Source organism: Myxocyprinus asiaticus, chromosome 5, assembly GCF_019703515.2.
Source record: "Myxocyprinus asiaticus isolate MX2 ecotype Aquarium Trade chromosome 5, UBuf_Myxa_2, whole genome shotgun sequence".
Taxonomy (NCBI): Eukaryota; Metazoa; Chordata; class Actinopteri; order Cypriniformes; family Catostomidae; genus Myxocyprinus; species Myxocyprinus asiaticus.
Genome location: NC_059348.1, coordinates 55,977,971 through 56,003,644, shown reverse-complemented (window position 1 = coordinate 56,003,644; position 25,674 = coordinate 55,977,971). Strand labels below are relative to the sequence as shown.

Sequence of the window (25,674 nt, the reverse complement as noted above, 5' to 3'; positions counted from 1 at the left end):
TGGTGTTCTGGCTTGTTGCTAGGCGTTTCTATGGTGTCCTGGCTTGTTGCTAGGCATTTCTATGGTATCCTAGTTGGTTGCTAGGCATTTCTATGGTGTTCTAGTTGGTTCCTAGGCGTTTCTATGGTGTTCTAGTTGGTTCCTAGGCATTTCTATGGTGTTCTAGTTGGTTGCTAGGGGTTTCTTTGGTGTTCTGGCTGGTTGCTAGGCATTTCTATGGTGTTCTGGCTGGTTGTTAGGCGTTTCTATTGTGTTCTGGCTTGTTGCTAGGCATTTCTATGGTGTTCTAGTTGGTTGCTAGGCATTTCTATGGTGTTCTAGTTGGTTCCTAGGCATTTCTATGGTGTTCTAGTTGGTTGCTAGGGGTTTCTTTGGTGTTCTGGCTGGTTGCTAGGCATTTCTATGGTGTTCTGGCTGGTTGTTAGGCGTTTCTATGGTGTCCTGGCTGGTTGCTAGGCGTTTCTATGGTGTCCTGGCTGGTTGTTAGGCGTTTCTATTGTGTTCTGGCTGGTTGTTAGGCGTTTCTATGGTGTCCTGGCTGGTTGCTAGGCGTTTCTATGGTGTCCTGGCTGGTTGTTAGGCTTTTCTATGGTGTGCTGGCTTGTTGCTAGGTGTTTCTATGGTGTTCTGGGTTGTTGCTAGGCATTTCTATGGTGTTCATGCTGGTTGTTAGGTGTTTCTATGGTATTCTGGCTGGTTGTTAGGCATTTCTATTGTGTTCTGGATGGTTGTTAGGCATTTCTGTTGTGTTCTAGCTTGTTGGTAGGCGTTTCTATTGTGTTCTGGCTTGTTGCTAGGCGTTTCTATGGTGTTCTGGCTTGTTGCTAGGCGTTTCTATGGTGTTCTAGTTGGTTGCTAGGGTTTTCTTTGGTGATCTGGCTGGTTGTTAGGCGTTTCTATGGTGTCCTGGCTGGTTGCTAGGCGTTTCTATGGTGTCCTGGCTGGTTGCTAGGTGTTTCTATTGTGTTCTGGATGGTTGTTAGGCATTTCTGTTGTGTTCTAGCTTGTTGGTAGGCGTTTCTATTGTGTTCTGGCTTGTTGCTAGGCGTTTCTATGGTGTTCTGGCTTGTTGCTAGGCGTTTCTATGGTGTTCTAGTTGGTTGCTAGGGTTTTCTTTGGTGATCTGGCTGGTTGTTAGGCGTTTCTATGGTGTCCTGGCTGGTTGCTAGGCGTTTCTATGGTGTTCAGGCTTGTTGCTAGGCATTTCTATGGTATTCTGGCTTGTTGCTAGGCATTTCTCTGGAGTTCTAGTTGGTTGCTAGGCATTTCTCTGGAGTTCTAGTTGGTTGCTAGGCGTTTCTATGGTATTCTGGCTTGTTGCTAGGCATTTCTCTGGAGTTCTAGTTGGTTGCTAGACATTTCTATGGTATTCTGGCTTGTTGCTATGCATTTCTATAGTGATCTGGTTGGTTGCTAGGCATTTCTATGGTGTTCTGGCTTGTTACTAAGGGTTTCTATGATGATCTGGCTGGTTGCTAGGTGTTTCTATGGTGTTCTGGCTGGTTGTTAGGCATTTCTGTTGTGTTCTGGATGGTTGTGAGGCATTTCTATTGTGTTCTAGCTGGTTGTTAGGTGTTTCTATGGTGTTCTGGCTTGTTGCTAGGCGTTTCTATGGTGTCCTGGCTTGTTGCTAGGCATTTCTATGGTATCCTAGTTGGTTGCTAGGCATTTCTATGGTGTTCTAGTTGGTTCCTAGGCGTTTCTATGGTGTTCTAGTTGGTTCCTAGGCATTTCTATGGTGTTCTAGTTGGTTGCTAGGGGTTTCTTTGGTGTTCTGGCTGGTTGCTAGGCATTTCTATGGTGTTCTGGCTGGTTGTTAGGCGTTTCTATTGTGTTCTGGCTTGTTGCTAGGCATTTCTATGGTGTTCTAGTTGGTTGCTAGGCATTTCTATGGTGTTCTAGTTGGTTCCTAGGCATTTCTATGGTGTTCTAGTTGGTTGCTAGGGGTTTCTTTGGTGTTCTGGCTGGTTGCTAGGCATTTCTATGGTGTTCTGGCTGGTTGTTAGGCGTTTCTATGGTGTCCTGGCTGGTTGCTAGGCGTTTCTATGGTGTCCTGGCTGGTTGTTAGGCGTTTCTATTGTGTTCTGGCTGGTTGTTAGGCGTTTCTATGGTGTCCTGGCTGGTTGCTAGGCGTTTCTATGGTGTCCTGGCTGGTTGTTAGGCTTTTCTATGGTGTGCTGGCTTGTTGCTAGGTGTTTCTATGGTGTTCTGGGTTGTTGCTAGGCATTTCTATGGTGTTCATGCTGGTTGTTAGGTGTTTCTATGGTATTCTGGCTGGTTGTTAGGCATTTCTATTGTGTTCTGGATGGTTGTTAGGCATTTCTGTTGTGTTCTAGCTTGTTGGTAGGCGTTTCTATTGTGTTCTGGCTTGTTGCTAGGCGTTTCTATGGTGTTCTGGCTTGTTGCTAGGCGTTTCTATGGTGTTCTAGTTGGTTGCTAGGGTTTTCTTTGGTGATCTGGCTGGTTGTTAGGCGTTTCTATGGTGTCCTGGCTGGTTGCTAGGCGTTTCTATGGTGTCCTGGCTGGTTGCTAGGTGTTTCTATTGTGTTCTGGCTGGTTGTTAGGCATTTCTATTGTGTTCTGGCTGGTTGTTAGGTGTTTCTGTGGTTTCCTGGCTGGTTGTTAGGCGTTTCTATGGTGTTCTGGCTTGTTGCTAGGTGTTTCTATGGTGTTCTGGCTTGTTGCTAGGGGTTTCTATGGTGATCTGGCTGGTTGCTAGGCGTTTCTTTGGTGTTCTGGCTAGTTGCTAGGCTTTTCTATTGAAAGTCTTGAGTCACCACATACTAAATTCATTCCACCAGCACAGTTGAGCAGGGGTAGCTAACCGTGCCGAAAAATATGGGATGAGAACGTTTTGCAATTGTACCATGTTCCGTGCTCAGAACCATTCGCCCCGATGGTGAAAAGCACATTTTCATTGCATCTTTTTTCTATACAATGAAAGTCAATGGTGACTAAGGCTGTCATTCTGTCATACAGGTTTGTAACAACAAAAGGGTGAGTAAATGTTTTGGGGTGCACTATCCCTTTAAATCCAGCATCAGATTGCACAGTTACCTGGTAGAAGTTTGGCCAGTAGGTGCTGATGGCGAGCTCGACGCGGTTCCAGTTTCGGCTGACAGGTCCGGAAGTGTTCCACACAGGTAAACCCATGGGACTGTTGTTCTCTTTGATGTAGATGTTCAGATGTCCTGGAGTGCCGCCCTCTCTGCCCGACACATAATACTGAAATATCACACAGTGTGTGTCGTTTTCTTTGAGCTGCGGCGTGAAGAGTAAAGCCTTCTGACCAGAAAAACGACCCGATGAATTCACCATCATAAATGCTGAACCTGTGCGAGAAAACACAACATAACAATGAGCTTACATAATCAAGAGATATCATCTGAGCCCTGTCTTAGTAACCCAGGAACAATGCAGCAGTGAACACATGTGCATACTACTATTGATGATGCATTCTTGTGTCATGACATGCTCAGATCAGTGATGATCATGATGTATGTGTTATTAGATTAATTTCACCATATTAACAGTTGATACTTGATTAATCTTAACATCGTACATTGCACTGTTTATGGGAACATATGGAAAACATTAATGTGTTTATCAACACCTTAAAAGAAGAATTTGTAAGTGGAGCCACTTCATTAAGGGAGCAGCTTAATTCATCCTAATTAGCAATGCTAATGAATGTATATCTGCTTCAATCAATCAAGCTTAAGCCAAATTCAACACACACACTGACTGACAATTGCAGAGACAGATGGGAGAACTGCACTACACACACACACACACACACACACACACACACACACACACACACTCTCTCTCTCTCACACACGCGCTCTCACACACACATGCGCTCTCGCCCTACTACTCTCTCACTCTCACACACACGCTCTCTCACTCACTCACACACACACACTCTCTCTCTCACACATCCTCACGCACTCACACACGCTCTCTCTCACAAGCGCTCTCACTCTCACACGCGCTCTCACTCACACACTAAGGCCCGTAACACATAATTGTGTACTAAAATGTGTCAGAACGCAATTAGAACATTAGCAGCCTACATAGCAAGTCAATCACTCGCATATGCCACCAAATTCCATGATATGCGACTAAAATGTGTAGTTTATTAGCTACTGGCTTATAAATATTCAGATTGTACTTGCCAGAGATCGAGTTGTGTAGTGGCGAAGAAGAACATGAGCGGCGCAATCCTTTTACTGAATAAGAAGCTGGCGATTAAGAAGCTGGATTCGGTCTCATCTTTTACAGCGTGTTGTGTCTCGTGAGTATGCACTCGGAAGGAAATTGACCTTATTTGGCTGCGGTGGGTCCCGATCTGTCGCGATCACGCTGTCATCATTGCTTTAGTTCAGCCGTGAAATGGCATTGACATTTATTTAATGATGTCAACTCTGACTTTGGGTAAACTTTTCCCCAGACTGTTCTCACAACATTCTCTGTTTTACATCTAGAGTGCAGTATGTAGAGACCAGTAATGTGCCTGTTGGACGTCTGTTAGATGGTAAAAGTGTTGCAAAACTCAAGACCTTGTAGATTTGAATTTGAGAACGTGAACAAGCAAGTCATACATATACAAGCAAAAATTTCACTTTGCTTCGTTCCGTGTATTTTTTGACCAAAGACAAGATCCAGCACCCCATTTTCATTTCATGTCTCTTCTGCATGAGGAGGCGCTATATGGCAAGCCGTTTTAACACTTAAAACACGCAAGTCCCTGGATGCATGAGTTAGGCATTTGTGGATTTGAAAGCTTAGAATCTGAACTTTTCAGAGAACCACTTTTGCATTTAGTTACATAAAATAACAAAATAAGGCCTGAAAACATTTGTGTCTAAAACTGGCCCCACCTAGAGGTTACGTTGTAGAAATAATAAAACAAATAGAAAAGTCCTTCTCATAGCATTTAAATAAACAAGTCTGTAGAGCCGAGGAGGGCGGGGCCGGGCTGGAATGAGACACACCCGGTCCCCAATCAGCCTGATGGGGCGCGCGAGGGATAAAGGCGGCCGGGGACGACAGTTCGAGAGAGAGAGAATTGCAGGCAGCTGTACTGTGTGGTTTTAGTTGTGTGTTTTGGTTGTGTTTTTTTTGGTTAATAAATTGTTATTTAAGTTGTCAAGCCGGTTCTCGCCTCCTCCTTTCCACTGAACCCCCCTTACAAAGTCATATATCAAATGAAAGCTCTTATTCTCAAGAAGGTGACTGTACAGTTTATTGTGTTGCCATAATAAAATGTTTGAATTATTTAAAAAACAAAATCACAAAGTGAAATTTTATTTCTGTAAGGCATAAAATGCAAACGTCTCATTTCTGTGCTGAGAACTGATCTGTAAGCCCCAAAATAGCCTCATAATTTATATAAAATCTTACCTTAGGTTGTTAGCTTTAAAATGAGTTAAAGTACTTGTTTACTTGTTTGTTAGCTTGCTTGGATGAATAATCCAATGTTGTCTCAATTATTATTATTATTTTGAAGTCCGATAGAAAAAGTATGAGAAACAAATCATCAGCAAAATAGGTTGCCATCTATAGAAGATGAAATGTTACGCATCATTGTAAAGCTGTGAATAATCTGATGTTTTGGTTTGTGTCCAAGTTCCAAATAAAAAGAGTAAAATAATCAAATCAGAAACTTTTGTTTATAAAATATTTAATTGACTGGATTATCCAAAAACAGGCATTACCACACTCATATAATTTCCAGCAAAGATAACCATCTTGTTATAAATAGCATTACTATTACATAAATTTGTATTTAAGGATTTAAGAAACCCTAGTATGGATACAATGTGTGTTAGAATGCGGCCATAATCAATGTTTCCAATCACACACGCACACACGCATGCACACGGACACACACACACTACACTCACACACACTCACACACACACTACACTCACACACATACACAGACACAATCACACACCGGGACGATCTCACCAGAGTTCAGCTGGATAATCAAAGACACAAAGGTTAATATGATTGTCTCATCGGCAGAACAATAACACACAGAGAAGATATTGTATTGACAATACTGTCTGTGTAAAGACAGAGATTGTGTTATCTAGCACACACACACACACACACACAAGCAGGCCACTGAATCGTCATTTCGGTAAACAATCGCTCTCTCTCTCTCTGTCAGTCACTTCACCCTCAGCAGTAATGACCACCTCCTGTCTGCGAGAATAATTAGCCACAGATTCCAGCAGCAAATTATAATGAGTCTCTTTTTTAATGTAGCAAGTGTTTTTCTATCTCTCCTCCTTAACAATAGCATGTTCAGCCCAATTACCGGCGGGCAGCGAGTAGTGAAGATTGCTCGTATAGGGCAGCGAGTGCTAGCATCTGTCAGGGGTCTGAGGGAGAATGTCTTTATTAGCACTTCAACAAGCGCAGCATCTGATTGGACAAGAGCACGAGAGAGACACTTTTGCTATAATGACCCGGACAGCACCGTCTGTACATTAGGTGAGGGAAAAATCACCTGTAAGTCACTGACCGCTCAGAACTCTGCAATATGGAGAAGCACTGAGAGACAGTAATGCAGCATTCATCTCAGGAACAAAATATTTATTCTCCCTGAAAAATCATTGAGGACCAAGAAAATGTAATGTCTAATTGTGAAATGTATAATAGATGATATATATATATATATATATATATACACACACACACACACACACACACATACACATACACACACATACACATACACACACATACACATACACATACACACACACACACACACACACCTGTGAGCGCAAATCAGTTGAATTCTAAATTAATTTGGCAGCCATAAACAGCTAGTTACACCATGTCCTAACAAAGTGCATAGCAATCAATGGTTGATCTGTTACTGTATTCTGATACTGTCGTAAAACCATGGCTAATTTTGTAAGAGTTAAAAAAAATTGGGTGACAAAACTAAATTGGACAAATCTATACATAAGACACTCATAACCCAGAAAACACCCTATATTATGTAACTGAATCAAAATATAGTTAGAAACGGCAGCAATACACTAAACATTTCGCTTTAAAAAAAGAAGGCAAAGTCCCTTTAAGGCTGCGCGGTGCTCGAGTGAATCAATTAAACATTTTATGAACTTGTTCATTTACATGAACTGTCCAAAAGAACTGACTCACTAAAATGAATCAGAGTTTCCAATGCTAAATATAAGGGAATAATAACAATAATAAATATAGCTGCAAGCAGCAATACCGGGGTCAAGTCAATTATCGGAACCACGAGCAGCATAGCATTTTTAGAAATAGCGTTATAATTTTTGACCACAAGGTGGCGCTGTCCCAAAAAATTGTGTGTCCCTTCAGAACATGGTGCCAAAGACACATACCGAGTTTCGTAACGATACGCCAAGTTCTTCGTAAAATACAGCATTTTATAACTAAATTTAAAATGGCCGACATAAGAAAATGTGGTATTGTTCGACTCAGTATGTAGCACTTGATCTAAAGAGACAATTTTCGTTATTTTTCAGCAAAAGTGTTCAAATGTTATAAGCCAAAAAAATCAGTTTTTGCCATGTCCTGACCAGTAGGGGGCAGGGTGCCAAAACGCTGCAGGTAACCTAGGGCCTAATGGTGATGACATGTACCAAGTTTCAACCCAATCCCTCAAAGCATTGCGGAGATACAGCCTCAAGTTCAATTTTGTGCGTTCTTCGTCGATTTCGTTGAAGCGCCATTCGGAAATGGTATGGTTTATCAAAATTCTGTGAATATATTTTTGTCGTGAGTGCCTCTAGATGATGCAGGCAAATTTCATGCAAATCGGACAAACAGTCTAGGAGGAGTTCGAAAAAGTGTGTTTTCAAAACATTTAAAAATGGCGAACAGGAAGTTTGCTCGATCATGACATAATTGGTATCATTGTTCTCGGCATGAACCACGGAATCTATCAAGACCAGTCTCATGACAGTAGGCAAAAGGAGTCAATAGCTATTAGCATTTTTAGAAATAGCATTATAATTTGACCACAAGGTGGCGCTGTCCCGAAACTTTTTGAGTCCCTTCAGAGCATGGTGCCAAAGACACATACCGAGTTTCGTAACGATACGCCAAGTACTTCGTAAAATACAGCATTTTATGACTAAATTTAAAATGGCCGACGTAGGAAAATGTGGTATCGTTCGACTCAGTATGTAGCACTTGATCTAAAGAGACAATTTTCGTTATTTTTCAGCAAAAGTGTTCAAATGTTATAAGCCAAAAAAATCAGTTTTTGCTATGTCCTGACCAGTAGGGGGCAGTGTGCCAAAACGCTGCAGGTAACCTAGGGCCTAATGGTGATGACACGTACCAAGTTTCGTCCCAATCCCTCAAAGCATTGCGGAGATACAGCCTCAAGTTCAATTTTGTGCGTTCTTCGTCGATTTCGTTGAAGCGCCATTCGGAAATGGTATGGTTTATCAAAATTCTGTGAATAAGTTTTTGTCGTGAGTGCCTCTAGATGATGCAGGCCAATTTTCATGCAAATCGGACAAACAGTCTAGGAGGAGTTCGAAAAAGTGGGTTTTCAAAACATTTAAAAATGGCGAACAGGAAGTTTGCTCGATCATGACATAATTGGTATCATTGTTCTTGGCATGAACCACGGAATCTATCAAGACCAGTCTCATGACAGTAGGCAAAAGAAGTCAATAGCTATTAGCATTTTTAGAAATAGCATTATAATTTGACCACAAGGGGGCGCTGTCCCGAAACTTTGAGTCCCTTCAGAGCATGGTGCCAAAGACACATACCAAGTTTCGTAACGATACGCCAAGTCGTTCGTAAAATACAGCATTTTATGACTAAATTCAAAATGGCCGACATAGGAATCTTTCATATTGTTGGACTCGCTATACCCCACTGAATCTAATGAGACCAATTTGATGATTTTATGTTAAACTGTTCAGAAGTTATAAGCAACAATGTGCTTTTTTCATATCTCGTGACCACTAGGTGGCACTGTTCCAAAACTGAGCAGGCACCCTCGAGTCATGGTAGCTATGACAACTAATACGTTTGGTATGAATACGCTAAAGTGTTACGGAGATATACCCTCACGTCCATTTTGGCGTGCTCTTCGTCCAATTCGTTGAGGCGCCATTCGAAAACAGTATGGTTTATCAAAATTCTGTGAATAACTTTTTGTCGTGAGTGCCTCTAGATGATGCAAGCCAATTTTCGTGCAAATCTCAAACGGCCTAGGACGAGTTCGAAAATGTAGGTTTTTCATAAAATTCAAAATGGCGGAAAAATTTTCATGACTGAAAATGGTCTCTCAAGGCGCTTTACATAGAAAGGAAAAATAAAAATAAAATATAAAAATACAGAGCTTAATACAAATGCATAAAACATGCATCTCAAAACAACTAATGTTAAAACACAGTGATAGTATTAAATTAATTGAATACAATAGTATCAATTAAAAGCCTCCCGGAAAAAATAAAAAGTTTTAAGATATGATTTAAACTCACTAAAAGACTGAACTTCTCTAAGTTCTGGGGGTAGAGAGGTCCATAGATTCGGATCATAAGAAGAGAATGCCCTGTCACCCACAGAGCGTAAATGAGTCTGAGGAACAGTTAAAAAAACAGATTTAGAGGAGCAGAGATCATGCTTTGGGGTGTATGGGGTTAAAAGCTCAGACAAATATTGGGGAACCAAACCATGCTAAGCCTTGTAGGTAAGCATAAGAATTTTAAAATCAACATGAAACCTGACAGGGAGCCAGTGCAAGGACTCCAAGATAGGAGTGATGTGATCACATGCCCTGGCCCTAGTCAGGATTTTGGCAGCTGAGTTTTGCACATATTGCAATTTATTTAATGTAGATTTTGAGACTCCAGCAAGGAGAGCATTGCAATAATCAATGCGAGAGAAGACGAAAGTACTGATCAGCTTTTCAGCCACAGAGAATGATAACAGAGGGCGCAGCCTTGCAATGTTTCTGAGATGATAAAAGGATGTTTTAACTGTATTTTTAACTTGTGGATCAAATGACAAATTTGCGTCAAATATGACGGCAAGATTTTTCATTTTTGTTTGAAGCTCCAAAACTAAGCGCTCAGTGGACAGAGTTAAGGAGCCAGCCTTACGGAGCTGGTGAGGAGACCAAATAAGCATAACCTCTGTCTTATTACTGTTAAGACAAAGAAAATGTTGAGCCATCCAAGTTTTTATCTCAGTAATGCAGTTTGGAAAAAAAGGTGTCTGCCAGATTTTCACCAGGTTTAGAATGAATGTATATATGTGTGTCGTCTGCGTAGAATCGATCACTAAGACCTAGTGATCTTAAAATCTGACTAAGAGGAAAAATATAAATACTAAAATGTAAAGGGCCCAAAATTGAACCCTGTGGGACACCAGAGTGGACTGAACCAATCTCAGACCTGTAACCACCTAGAGAGACAAACTGCCTACAATCAGAGAGATAGGACCTGAACTAGTTCAATGCAGAACAGGAGACACCAAAGACAAATTCAAGATGGGTGAGTAAAACAGTGTCGAAAACAGCACTGAGATCAAGAAGGATGAGAATAGAAAAAGAGCCTGAGTCTGAAGCCATTAACAGTCATTAGTGACCTTGACTAGAGCCATTTCTGTACTATGAAATTTACGAAAACCAGACTGAAATGGCTCAAAGAGATCACTGACAATGAGGTGATTGTGTAACTGAGAAGCAACAGCTCACTCTAAGATTTGTGCAAGGAAGGGAAGATTTGAAATGGGACGGAAGTTGCTCAAATTGTCCAAATCCGTATTAAGCTTTTTTGGAACTGGAGCTACAGCAGCAATTTTAAATGCTGCAGGCACAACACCAGTACGCAAGGAGTCATTTATTATATCCAAGACAATGGGACACAGACAGACAAAACAGGATTTGAATAGACTAGTCTGTAGAGGATCAACTATGCTAGTGGTAGCTTTCATACGTGATACCTCATTACTTAGAGTAACATGGTCGAGTTGAGAAATTTGAGAGAGGTGTGCCGGAGAAACGAGACAGGCTGAGACAGATGTGGTAGCAAGAACAGTGTGTCTCTTAGTGCTAAAAAAAGTCTAAAAACATGTTACACAGTGGAAGTGATGCAGGCGAGGTGGTGGAACAATTACATTTTGATTATTTACAATTATTTCAGAAAAATAACAGGATCTGGCTGATCTGATTTCTTCTTTATAATCATGTAACTTGTCTTTCCAAGCCTGGTAATATACGTTCAGGCCAGAGAGACGGCACTTTCGCTCCATTTTACGACAAGCAGCCTTCACTGAGCGCAGATTGTCATTATACCAGAGCAGAATGCAAAGAAGAGATAGTCCGTGATTTCAGTGGAGCAAATTCATCTAAGCCAGATGTGAGAACAGGTGTTTAACAGAGAAAACTTGTCTTCAAGAAGATCAGAAGAAAAACAACTTAGAGCACCTATTATGGTTTTTCAAATATGACCTTTCATGTTGTGTTATATAGCTGTTTGTGAATGTAAATAAGTCTGCAAAGTGCACGACAAATGGAGTTATTGACTCCCAAAAGAAAGAACCGGTTCTGAACACCTGAAACGAGTCGTTAGTAATTCCAGACTTACTTCCTGTACTAACCTCTGTAATTTGCTAACAAAAAACCCGCCTCTGGTCTTCATTGGCTGCTCGCGAACAGCTTTGACCCGCCCTCAAACACTACACTAAGTGGTAGACCAATCACAACAGACTGGGACATCTGACCAATCAGAGCAGAGTATGCTCTCTGAAAGGAGGAGTTTAGAATGAATCCTTTAGAACGGATCATTGAACGAGTCATTTTTGACACTGGGAAAAAAAGGTAATGCTGCAATTTAAATTATGAGCAAATTAAAGTGTTTTTTCTGTTAAATCTATTGTATGAGACCTTTAAAACAAAATTAGGCACGTTTAAAAACCATAATATGTGCTCTTTAAAGAACAAACAATAGAGATTTCCATTTACAATATTTTACAGTGTGAGAAGAATTAATGTTTGGTAGTTCCATATTAAAAAAAGATGGCTAAATTGTCAGTAAGACTTAAATCAACAGAGGAAAACTCAGACACAAAGAACCATTTGCAATAATAAGGTCTAAGCTGTGACCTTTGTTATGTGTAGAACAGTCAACAAACTGGATCAAAGCACTCCAATAAAGACAGAAAGTCCTGTCAAGAGTCTTTTGAGTCAATGTGCATGTTAAAGTCCCCCAAAATAAGAATTCTCTTGAACTTGTGGCACAGCAGAGACAACAAATCAGCAAACTCAGTCAAAAAGGCTTCAATAGTCTTTGGAGGTCTGTAGACTGTAGCGATAATGGTAGTGTAAGGGGAAGAGACACTGTGGTACAGACTGCGGTACAGACACTGGACTTATGCTGTATTTTAGGTTGTAAAGCACCATAATACCCCCACCTCTGCCAGAGAGTCGTGGGAGATCAAACAACCCATAGCCTTTGGGAGTAATTTGATTAAAGAGGAAACCATCACTCTGTTTATGCTATGTTTCTGTTAAGCATAAAAAGTATTTTCTGTTATAATGTCCGATAACAACAGAGCCTTGTTATTCACAGAGCGTGCATTAAATAACACCGTTTTAACCAGACTCTGAGACAGAGAAGACGGAGAAACCTCCAGACAAATTGTTCAAATCAACGGCAGTATAAATCAGTCTTTTGGCTTTCCGCCGAAACAGTGGAATAAAGATGGCAGTCGAAGACGAAGAGACAAAACTGCATCTTGGACTGCGATGCATGTAGCGTATTGGATGAAATATTCAATTGTTTTGACAATGTTCATGAGTGTCTTTCGGCAAATAATAGTTCCATTTTAAATTCAGTAGCTGCCGTGCAGTGTACCTTAAAGCCATGAAGGGACCCACATCCACCTCAAAGTGATGTCAATCTTGGGCAAGGTGACAGCAGGGTTGACTCCACCATAGGAAGCTCACAGATAATAACAGCAGTCCAAAGTTTAAAAGGTAATCCCACATTGCAATGAAGAATAAATAAAATAGTGCTCAGATATAAAACTCCGAAAATCCACGCTACCAGTAAAATAAATAAACATTTAAACGGTGAGAGGAGCGGCAGCCAAAAGCACCAGCGTTCCCTATCAACCGGAAGTTGTGTCCCAATCATTAATTTAAACTGCTTCATTTACAATACTGTTCAAAAGAATCGACTCACTAGAACGAATCAGTTTCCATTGTAAAATATAAGGGAATCATTCATTTTTTTTCTCCCCAATTTGGAATGCCCAATTCCCAATGTGCTCTAAGTCCTCATGGTGGTGTAGTGACTCGCCTCAATCCGGGTGGCGGAGGACGAATCTCAGTTGCCTCCGTGTACGAGACCGTCAATCCACGCATCTTATCACGTGGCTTGTTGAGCGCGTTACCACAGAGACATAGCTCGTGTGGAAGTTTCACGCTATTCTCCACGGCATCCACGCACAATTCACCACGCACCCCACCGAGAACAAACCACATTATAGCGACCACGAGGAGGTTACCCCATGTGACTCTACCCTCCCTAGCAACCGGGCCAATTTGGTTGCTTAGGAGACCTGGCTGGAGTCACTCAGCACGCCCTGGATTCAAACTCGTGACTCCAGGTTTGGCAGTCAGCATCAATACTCGCTGAGATACCCAAGCTCCCCATTTAAACTGGTTCATTTACAGTACTGTTCAAAAGAATCGACTCTCTAAAATGAATCAGAGTTTCCAATGCTAAACATAAACAAATCATTAATTTAAACTGGTTCATTTACAGGAATTGTCCAAAAGAACTGACTCACTAAAATGAATCAGACTTCACAATGCTAAATATAAGGGAATCATTTATTTTAACTGGTTCATTTACATGAACTGCCCGAAAGAATCAGCTCACTAGAATGAATCAGACTTTCCAATGCTAAATATAAGGGAATCATTTATTTTAACTGGTTCATTTACATGAACTGCCTGAAAGAACTGACTCACTAAAATGAATCAGAGTTTCTAATGCTAAACATAAACAAATCATTTATTTTAACTGGTTCATTTACAGGAATTGTCCAAAAGAATCGACTCACTAGAATGAATCAGTTTCCAATGCTAAATTTAAAGGAATCATTAATTTAAATTAGCTCATTTACAATACTGATCGAAAGAACTGAATCGCTAATACGAATCAGTGTTCACAATGCTAAACAAACAAATCATTAATTTAAATGACTTCATTTACAATACTGTTCGAAAGAACCGACTCACTGAAATGAATCAGACTTCACAATGCTAAATAGAAGGGACTCTTTTATTTTAATTGGTTAATTTACATGAACTGCCCGAAAGAATCAACTCACTAAAATGAATCAGAGTTCCCAGTGCTAAATATAAGGGACTCTTTTCTTACCAGTATGGTTGCATTCTCTTTGCACTGGAAGCTTCTGTCACCATGACAAATTAATTGTGCGTGTATGCATACTTGGCAATAAAGCTCATTCTGATTCTGATTCTCATTAACTGTCTGAAAGAAAAGATTCACTAAAATGATTCATTTTTCCCAGCGCTCCATGTTTGATTACTCCCTTGACTCTGTGCTGCGTTCACAATATAATGTAATGAAGCGTTTTGTGACGTTACAATGCTAAGATTATCAGTGAATATCGTCTGAAATTTTGGTCCGTTTCTCATACAAAGCTTTGGTATGACTTTAGCAGACTTGGGATAAAGCGCACAAATCATAGACCTCTGAGAGATTCAAAATCATGTATGAAGTCTTCATGTCGAGTTTAGTTAGGAATTCCTCACTGTCGAGTTAAACTGCACACATCACAACACAACTTTATAGACCAATTTCAAGCGATTCCTCATAGATGTAATAAAGTATAAAATCATAACTTTCATTTGAGCTTGCCTACTGGTTGTTCACACACACACTTATTATGACGATCAGTGCGACTCGAGATCACTAATGCCATGAGACTTCAAAGAGAAGCCCACCGCTCTGACAAGGCGAAACCATTACCTGCACAGAAGCGCCACAGGACTCATTTACTCGCCGGCGGAAATGTGTGCGATCTTTAAGGCGGGCGTGCGGGTTTATTTCAGGCGTCTGGGCACCTGATGCTTCATTAGTGCATGCTGGGATACTGGCTGAGCTCGTCACTGTAACCGCAGCACAGCTAATTAAAAAACTCCTGGACAAGCTGATCATCAAACAACATTATTATCAAGAAGTTTCAAATGTGGGAGAGATTTTTTCATAATGAGATGTGTTTAAATACAGTACAGCTTAAAATAAAACCAAAGTCCCTGTCATTTAATTCCACACTACAGGAAAAGTGTCTTTAAACTTCACAGACCATTAACAAGATGAGTTATTATTAAATAAAATTTCCCTTTGTACTATGTGACAGTGTTCAGTCTGGCCAGTAGATGTTTTTTACCAATCTATGTAATATATTCAAACGTGGTTATTTATAGCAAAACAAACCAATAGACCAAATAAAGCATCATCTCACAACATCTATAAGAACAGTTAGCTTGCACTAGACAAACATGGAATTACCATGGTACTTCTCAAAGAAAAAAAAAAAAAAAAGGGTCCAAAATGGCCAGAAATAAAACCTTGGTATTACAGTAGTGCATATCCGAAAACCTTGGCATTACCCCAAAAACATATTACCAGAGTAAATGTCCAAAACAAACAGTATTACCATGATACATGTCTAAAAACATGGCATTATAAAAAAAACATGGTAATATAATGGTAAATATTCAAAAAAAACATGGTAATATAATGGTAAATATTCAAAAAAAACATGGTAATATAATGGTAAATATAATAATAAAAAAACAACAAAAAAACATGGTATTATAAAAACATGGTACTATAATGGTAAATACAAAAAAAAACATGGTATTATAAAAAACATGGTAATATAATGGTAAATATTCAAAAAAACATGGTAATATAATGGTAAATATTCAAAAAAAACATGGTAATATAATGGTAAATATTCAAAAAAAACATGGTAATATAATGGTAAATATTCAAAAAAAACATGGTAATATAATGGTAAATATAATAATAAAAAAGCAACAAAAAAACATGGTATTATAAAAACATGGTACTATAATGGTAAATACAAAAAAAAACATGGTATTATAAAAAACATGGTACTATAATGGTAAATACAAAAACAAACATGGTAATATAATGGTAAATATTCAAAAAAAACATGGTACTATAATGGTAAATACAAAAAAAAAAAACAACAAAAAAAAACATTGTAATATAATGGTAAATATTCAAAAAAAACATGGTAATATAATGGTAAATATTCAAAAAAAACTTGGTAATATAATGGTAAATATAATAATAAAAAAACAACAAAAAAACATGGTATTATAAAAACATGGTACTATAATGGTAAATACAAAAAAAAACAACAACAAAAAAAAACATTGTAATATAATGGTAAATATTCAAAAAAAACATGGTAATATAATGGTAAATATTCAAAAAAAACTTGGTAATATAATGGTAAATATAATAATAAAAAAACAACAAAAAAACATGGTATTATAAAAACATGGTACTATTATGGTAAATACAAAAAAAAAAAACAAAAAAAAAACATGGTAATATAATGGTAAATATTCAAAAAAAACTTGGTAATATAATGGTAAATATTCAAAAAAAACTTGGTAATATAATGGTAAATACAATAATAAAAAAACAACAAAAAAACATGGTATTATAAAAACATGGTACTATAATGGTAAATACAAAAAAAAAAACAACAAAAAAAAACATGGTAATATAATGGTAAATATAATAATAAAAAAACAACAAAAAAACATGGTATTATAAAAACATGGTACTATAATGGTAAATACAAAAAAAAAAACATGGTATTATAAAAACATGGTACTATAATGGTAAATACAAAAAAAAACAACAAAAAAAAAACATGGTACTATAATGGTAAATACAAAAAAAAAAAACAACAAAAAAAAACATTGTAATATAATGGTAAATATTCAAAAAAAACATGGTAATATAATGGTAAATATAATAATAAAAAAACAACAAAAAAACATGGTATTATAAAAACATGGTACTATAATGGTAAATACAAAAAAAAACAACAAAAAAAAAACATGGTAATATAATGGTAAATATAATAATAAAAAAACAACAAAAAAGCATGGTATTATAACAACATGGTACTATAATGGTAAATACAAAAAAAAACATGGTATTATAAAAACATGGTACTATTATGGTAAATACAAAAAAAAACAACAAAAAAAAAACATGGTAATATAATGGTAAATATAATAATAAAAAAACAACAAAAAAACATGGTATTATAAAAACATGGTACTATAATGGTAAATACAAAAAAAAAACAACAAAAAAAACATGGTAATATAATGGTAAATATAATAATAAAAAAACAACAAAAAAACATGGTATTATAACAACATGGTACTATAATGGTAAATACAAAAAAAAAAACATGGTATTATAAAAACATGGTACTATAATGGTAAATACAAAAAAAAACAACAAAAAAAAACATGGTAATATAATGGTAAATATTCAAAAAAAACTTGGTAATATAATGGTAAATATAATAATAAAAAAACAACAAAAAAAAACATGGTAATATAATGGTAAATATTCAAAAAAAACATGGTAATATAATGGTAAATATAATAATAAAAAAACAACAAAAAAACATGGTATTATAAAAACATGGTACTATAATGGTAAATACAAAAAAAAAACTTGGTAATATAATGGTAAATATTCAAAAAAAACATGGTAATATAATGGTAAATATTCAAAAAAACTTGGTAATATAATGGTAAATATTCAAAAAAAACTTGGTAATATAATGGTAAATATAATAATAAAAAAAAACAACAAAAAAACATGGTATTATAAAAACATGGTAATATAATGGTAAATACAAAAAAAACATGGTAATATAATGGTAAATATAATAATAAAAAAACAACAAAAAAACATGGTATTATAAAAAACATGGTAATATAATGGTAAATATAATAATAAAAAAAAACAACAAAAAAACATGGTATTATAAAAACATGGTAATATAATGGTAAATACAAAAAAAAAAACAACAAAAAAAAACATGGTAATATAATGGTAAATACAAAAAAAAAACAACAAAAAAAAACTTGGTAATATAATGGTAAATATTCAAAAAAAACATGGTAATATAATGGTAGATATAATAATAAAAAAACAACAAAAAAACATGGTAATATAATGGTAAATATTCAAAAAAAACTTGGTAATATAATGGTAAATATTCAAAAAAAAACTTGGTAATATAATGGTAAATATTCAAAAAAAACATGGTAATATAATGGTAAATATAATAATAAAAAAACAACAAAAAAACATGGTATTATAAAAACATGGTACTATAATGGTAAATACAAAAAAAAAACAACAAAAAAAAACATGGTAATATAATGGTAAATATAATAATAAAAAAACAACAAAAAAACATGGTATTATAAAAACATGGTACTATAATGGTAAATACAAAAAAAAACAACAACAAAAAAAAACATTGTAATATAATGGTAAATATTCAAAAAAAACATGGTAATATAATGGTAAATATTCAAAAAAAACTTGGTAATATAATGGTAAATATAATAATAAAAAAACAACAAAAAAACATGGTATTATAAAAACATGGTACTATAATGGTAAATACAAAAAAAAACAACAAAAAAAACATGGTAATATAATGGTAAATATTCAAAAAAAACTTGGTAATATAATGGTAAATATTCAAAAAAAACTTGGTAATATAATGGTAAATATTCAAAAAAAACTTGGTAATATAATGGTAAATATTCAAAAAAAACATGGTAATATAATGGTAAATATAATAATAAAAAAACAACAAAAAAACATGGTATTATAAAAACATGGTACTATAATGGTAAATACAAAAAAAAACAACAAAAAAAAACATGGTAATATAATGGTAAATATAATAATAAAAAAACAACAAAAAAACATGGTATTATAACAACATGGTACTATAATGGTAAATACAAAAAAAAACAACAAAAAAAAAACATGGTAATATAATGGTAAATATTCAAAAAAAACATGGTACTATAATGGTAAATACAAAAAAAAAAAACAACAAAAAAAAACATTGTAATATAATGGTAAATATTCAAAAAAAACATGGTAATATAATGGTAAATATAATAATAAAAAAACAACAAAAAAACATGGTATTATAAAAACATGGTACTATAATGGTAAATACAAAAAAAAACAACAAAAAAAAAACATGGTAATATAATGGTAAATATAATAATAAAAAAACAACAAAAAAGCATGGTATTATAACAACATGGTACTATAATGGTAAATACAAAAAAAAACATGGTATTATAAAAACATGGTACTATAATGGTAAATACAAAAAAAAAAACAACAAAAAAAACATGGTAATATAATGGTAAATATAATAATAAAAAAACAACAAAAAAACATGGTATTATAACAACATGGTACTATAATGGTAAATACAAAAAAAAAAACAACAAAAAAAACATGGTAATATAATGGTAAATATAATAATAAAAAAACAACAAAAAAACATGGTATTATAACAACATGGTACTATAATGGTAAATACAAAAAAAAAACAACAAAAAAAACATGGTAATATAATGGTAAATATAATAATAAAAAAACAACAAAAAAACATGGTATTATAACAACATGGTACTATAATGGTAAATACAAAAAAAAAACATGGTATTATAAAAACATGGTACTATAATGGTAAATACAAAAAAAAACAACAAAAAAAAAACATGGTAATATAATGGTAAATATTCAAAAAAAACATGGTACTATAATGGTAAATACAAAAAAAAAAACAACAAAAAAAAACATTGTAATATAATGGTAAATATTCAAAAAAAACATGGTAATATAATGGTAAATATAATAATAAAAAAACAACAAAAAAACATGGTATTATAAAAACATGGTACTATAATGGTAAATACAAAAAAAAAACATGGTATTATAACAACATGGTACTATAATGGTAAATACAAAAAAAAAACAACAAAAAAAAACATGGTAATATAATGGTAAATATAATAATAAAAAAACAACAAAAAAACATGGTATTATAACAACATGGTACTATAATGGTAAATACAAAAAAAAAAACATGGTATTATAAAAACATGGTACTATAATGGTAAATACAAAAAAAAACAACAAAAAAAAAACATGGTAATATAATGGTAAATATTCAAAAAAAACTTGGTAATATAATGGTAAATATAATAATAAAAAAACAACAAAAAAAAACATTGTAATATAATGGTAAATATTCAAAAAAAACATGGTAATATAATGGTAAATATAATAATAAAAAAACAACAAAAAAACATGGTATTATAAAAACATGGTACTATAATGGTAAATACAAAAAAAAAACTTGGTAATATAATGGTAAATATTCAAAAAAACTTGGTAATATAATGGTAAATATTCAAAAAAAACTTGGTAATATAATGGTAAATATAATAATAAAAAAAAACAACAAAAAAACATGGTATTATAAAAACATGGTAATATAATGGTAAATACAAAAAAAACATGGTAATATAATGGTAAATATAATAATAAAAAAAAACAACAAAAAAACATGGTATTATAAAAACATGGTAATATAATGGTAAATACAAAAAAAAACAACAAAAAAAAACATGGTAATATAATGGTAAATACAAAAAAAAACAACAAAAAAAACTTGGTAATATAATGGTAAATATTCAAAAAAAACATGGTAATATAATGGTAGATATAATAATAAAAAAACAACAAAAAAACATGGTAATATAATGGTAAATATTCAAAAAAACTTGGTAATATAATGGTAAATATTCAAAAAAAACTTGGTAATATAATGGTAAATATAATAATAAAAAAAAACAACAAAAAAACATGGTATTATAAAAACATGGTAATATAATGGTAAATACAAAAAAAACATGGTAATATAATGGTAAATATAATAATAAAAAAAAACAACAAAAAAACATGGTATTATAAAAACATGGTAATATAATGGTAAATACAAAAAAAAAAACAACAAAAAAAAACATGGTAATATAATGGTAAATACAAAAAAAAAACAACAAAAAAAAACTTGGTAATATAATGGTAAATATTCAAAAAAAACATGGTAATATAATGGTAAATATTCAAAAAAAACATGGTAATATAATGGTAGATATAATAATAAAAAAACAACAAAAAAACATGGTAATATAATGGTAAATATTCAAAAAAAACTTGGTAATATAATGGTAAATATTCAAAAAAAACATGGTAATATAATGGTAAATATAATAATAAAAAAACAACAAAAAAACATGGTATTATAAAAACATGGTACTATAATGGTAAATACAAAAAAAAAACAACAAAAAAAAACATGGTAATATAATGGTAAATATAATAATAAAAAAACAACAAAAAAACATGGTATTATAAAAACATGGTACTATAATGGTAAATACAAAAAAAAACAACAAAAAAAACATGGTAATATAATGGTAAATATTCAAAAAAAAACTTGGTAATATAATGGTAAATATTCAAAAAAAACTTGGTAATATAATGGTAAATATTCAAAAAAAACATGGTAATATAATGGTAAATATAATAATAAAAAAACAACAAAAAAACATGGTATTATAAAAACATGGTACTATAATGGTAAATACAAAAAAAAAACAACAAAAAAAAACATGGTAATATAATGGTAAATATAATAATAAAAAAACAACAAAAAAACATGGTATTATAAAAACATGGTACTATAATGGTAAATACAAAAAAAAACAACAAAAAAAACATGGTAATATAATGGTAAATATTCAAAAAAAAACTTGGTAATATAATGGTAAATATTCAAAAAAAACTTGGTAATATAATGGTAAATATAATAATAAAAAAACAACAAAAAAACATGGTAATATAATGGTAAATATAATAATAAAAAAACAACAAAAAAACATGGTAATATAATGGTAAATACAAAAAAAAACTTGGTAATATAATGGTAAATATTCAAAAAAAACTTGGTAATATAATGGTAAATATAATAATAAAAAAACAACAAAAAAACATGGTAATATAATGGTAAATACAAAAAATAAAATGGTAATATAATGGTAAATATTCAAAAAAAACTTGGTAATATAATGGTAAATATAATAATAAAAAAACAACAAAAAAACTTGGTAATATAATGGTAAATATAATAATAAAAAAACAACAAAAAAACTTGGTAATATAATGGTAAATATAATAATAGAAAAACAACAAAAAAACATGGTAATATAATGGTAAATACAAAAAAAAACTTGGTAATATAATGGTAAATATTCAAAAAAAACTTGGTAATATAATGGTAAATATAATAATAAAAAAACAACAAAAAAACATGGTATTATAAAAACATGGTACTATAATGGTAAATACAAAAAAAACCATGGTATTATAAAAAACTTGGTAATATAATGGTAAATATAATAATAAAAAAAACCAACAAAAAACATGGTATTATAAAAACATGGTACTATAATGGTAAATATTCAAAAAGAAAACAACAAAAAAAAAAAAAACATGGTAATATAATGGTAAATGTATATATATATATATATATATGTACATTTTGTAACATATAACAGCCCTATAATAAAGGCGATACACTGGAACAACAAGGCACAATGCAGCAGCTATAGACGTTTGTCAGACATGTTATTATATATACAGTTATGAACATGTAATCGCCCCAAGTACTCGACAAGTACTCGAGTAATTAGTCCGAGTACTCGAGTAGACAAAATGACCAAAATGCCCATCCCTATCCAAAATGTCTTGAAAACATGGTATTATCTGAAAAAATAAATACATACATGAAATTACCATGGTACATGTCCCATAAAATGTAGAAAACGTACGAAAAACCAGAGTATTTACCATGGTATATAAATCCACAAAAACATGGTAGTATGCATGTAAATTATGTCAATAATATTATTATGTCAATAAATCTAAAACAAATATAGTATTACTACCATGGTCTATGTCCAAAATCATGGTATTACCATGGTAAATGTCCAAAGAAATATGTCCAAAATGTCTGAAAACCATGGTATTATCCAAAACAAACTAAATTAACATGAAAAAAAAAAAATTACCAAAAAAAAAACAAAAAAAAGTTATATTGTGGTAATTATACAAAAAAATACAAAAATGATATATATACAGTATATATATACACTCACAGGCCACTTTATTAGGTACACCTGTACAGCTACTTATTCATGCGATTATCTAATCAGCCAATCGTGTGGCAGCAGTGCATAAAATCATGCAGATACGGGTCAGGAGCTTCAGTTCATGTTCACATCAACCATCAGAATGGGGAAAAAATGTGATCTCAGTGTGATTTGGAGCGTGGCATGATTGTTGGTGCCAGATGGGCTGCTTTGAGTATTTCTGGGATTTTCACACACAACAGTTTCTAGAATTTACTCAGAATGGTGCCAAAAACAAAAAACATCCAGTGAGCGGCAGTTCTGTGGATGGAAACACCTTGTTGATGAGAGAGGTCAACAGAGAATGGCCAGACTGGTTTGAACTGATAAAGTCTACAGTAACTCAGATAACCACTCTGTACAATTGTGCTGAGAAGAATATCATCTCTGAATGTTGTTCTGAGATGCGGGTTGGCGCTGTTTTGGTGGCACGAGGGGGACCTACACGATATTATGCAGGTGCTTTTGATGTGTTGGCTGATTGGTGTCTAGTACATGATTAAGACAGTTCACAAGATTGTCAACTCAAAATATCACCATTGAAATGCTGCAACAGGTATGAACTGAAAGAGCAATTTCTCTCACAAATCCCATCCGTTTTAATTGAATGCAAATATTGATCAAACACTGCAAGTTACATTCTAGACTATTTTATCCATCCATACTTCTTCAAAAGTAAATGTTCCAGATGAAAAACTCTTGCACATCAATCAGTTCTCCTCAGTGACAGCTGATCACTTCACTGAGCTCAAACTGACACCAAACTGTCCGTCTCTAATCATCTCTCGAGTCTATAGGTTTGAGGGGGAATTTAGATTAATTATGCCGCGAGTGACAGTATGAGCAGGGGTTGTAATTTCCAGTAATGACTCGCGCTCATTATTCTGTTCTCATTCAGGTCCTGAACCCTGTGAAAATCATTATGTGGTTGAAATGGGAATGAAGGGGCCGCTCTTTAAACTCAAACCCTCCAGGTCTCATTTGCTAATAAGTCTCGGTGAGGTCACACCCCAAGAAAAGCCCTGCTGGCGGCTCTCAAATGTCAATGTAGACAAGGCTATTCTCACACCCTGCCACCAATCAAAAACGCTCTGGCTGTGAGAGTTCACCCAGCCGCGTGAAGATCTGTGGCCTCGGCTCAATTTTCTTCAACCCTCACTCAAAAACCACAAGAAAAGATGAGAAAAAATAACAGTGATTGAGTCGCCTCTTGTTCCGGGGGCTTCTTTTGTCTGAGGCTAACAATGAGGAAAGGAAAAGTCTTCATTCCGTCTGTCTGTCTCATAAAAGCTCAAGAACTTTCATAAACTCTGAGGAAAAAATTCTTCTGGGAAATCATTTTTTAAGGACTGTCGTGTCTACTCTAGCTCGGAGCTAATTGGTCAGGGAACAGTCAGGGTTAGTCGTTTCATGATGTGATCAGCCGTTCGCCAGAGAACTCGTACACATCCTACAACATTTTAATGACATTATCTGTGGCATGTTCGTCATGCCATGCATCCAGTCCTTTAATTTAAAGGAAGAGTTCACACACAAATTAAATCCTGTCAACATTTAGCTACACACTCTCATGTGGTTCCAAACCCATATGACTTTTGTGTTTCCGTGAAGCAGAAAAGGAGATGTTTAGCAGAATGCCCAAATGGATCTTTTAAATACAATAAGAGTGCACGGTTATACTGCATGGTATTACCATGGTACATTACCACTGTATAAAAACAATGGAATTATCATGATGCATGTAAAACATATGGTATTACCATGGCACATGTCCATGGGAAAAAAAATTAAAAATGATGGTGCATCCATATATATCAGAAAAAAAAAAAAAAACACATGGTATTACCATGGTAAATGTCCAAAAAAATATGGTATTACTATGGTACATTTACAAAAACCATGCTATTATCATGGTACATGTAAAAAATATGGTATTACTATAGTATATATCCAGAGAAATGAGGCATTTCCATCATTATATTTAAAACAAATATATGGTATTACCATAGAACACATCCAACAAGTATTACCGTGGTATACTTGCAAAAAAAAAAACATGTTATTACCGTGGTATACTTGCAAAAAAAAAAAACATGTTATTACCGTGGTATACTTGCAAAAAAAAAACATGTTATTACCGTGGTATACTTGCAAAAAAAAACATGTTATTACCGTGGTATACTTGCAAAAAAAAAAAAAACATGTTATTACCGTGG

At 33.9% G+C, this 25,674-nt stretch overlaps 1 protein-coding gene across 6 annotated transcripts in view; it reads right to left on the bottom strand.

The window, feature by feature from the left end:
• The window catches only part of LOC127441321 (receptor-type tyrosine-protein phosphatase mu-like), a 355,708-nt gene that overhangs the window by 218,037 nt on the left and 111,997 nt on the right, over positions 1-25,674 (bottom strand). For all 6 annotated transcript variants that reach the window (XM_051698588.1, XM_051698590.1, XM_051698589.1 and 3 more), the window contains exon 3: positions 3,058-3,332. In XM_051698588.1, coding sequence (XP_051554548.1) covers positions 3,058-3,332 — 275 coding nt within the window. The remainder of the gene's footprint in view (positions 1-3,057; positions 3,333-25,674) is intronic.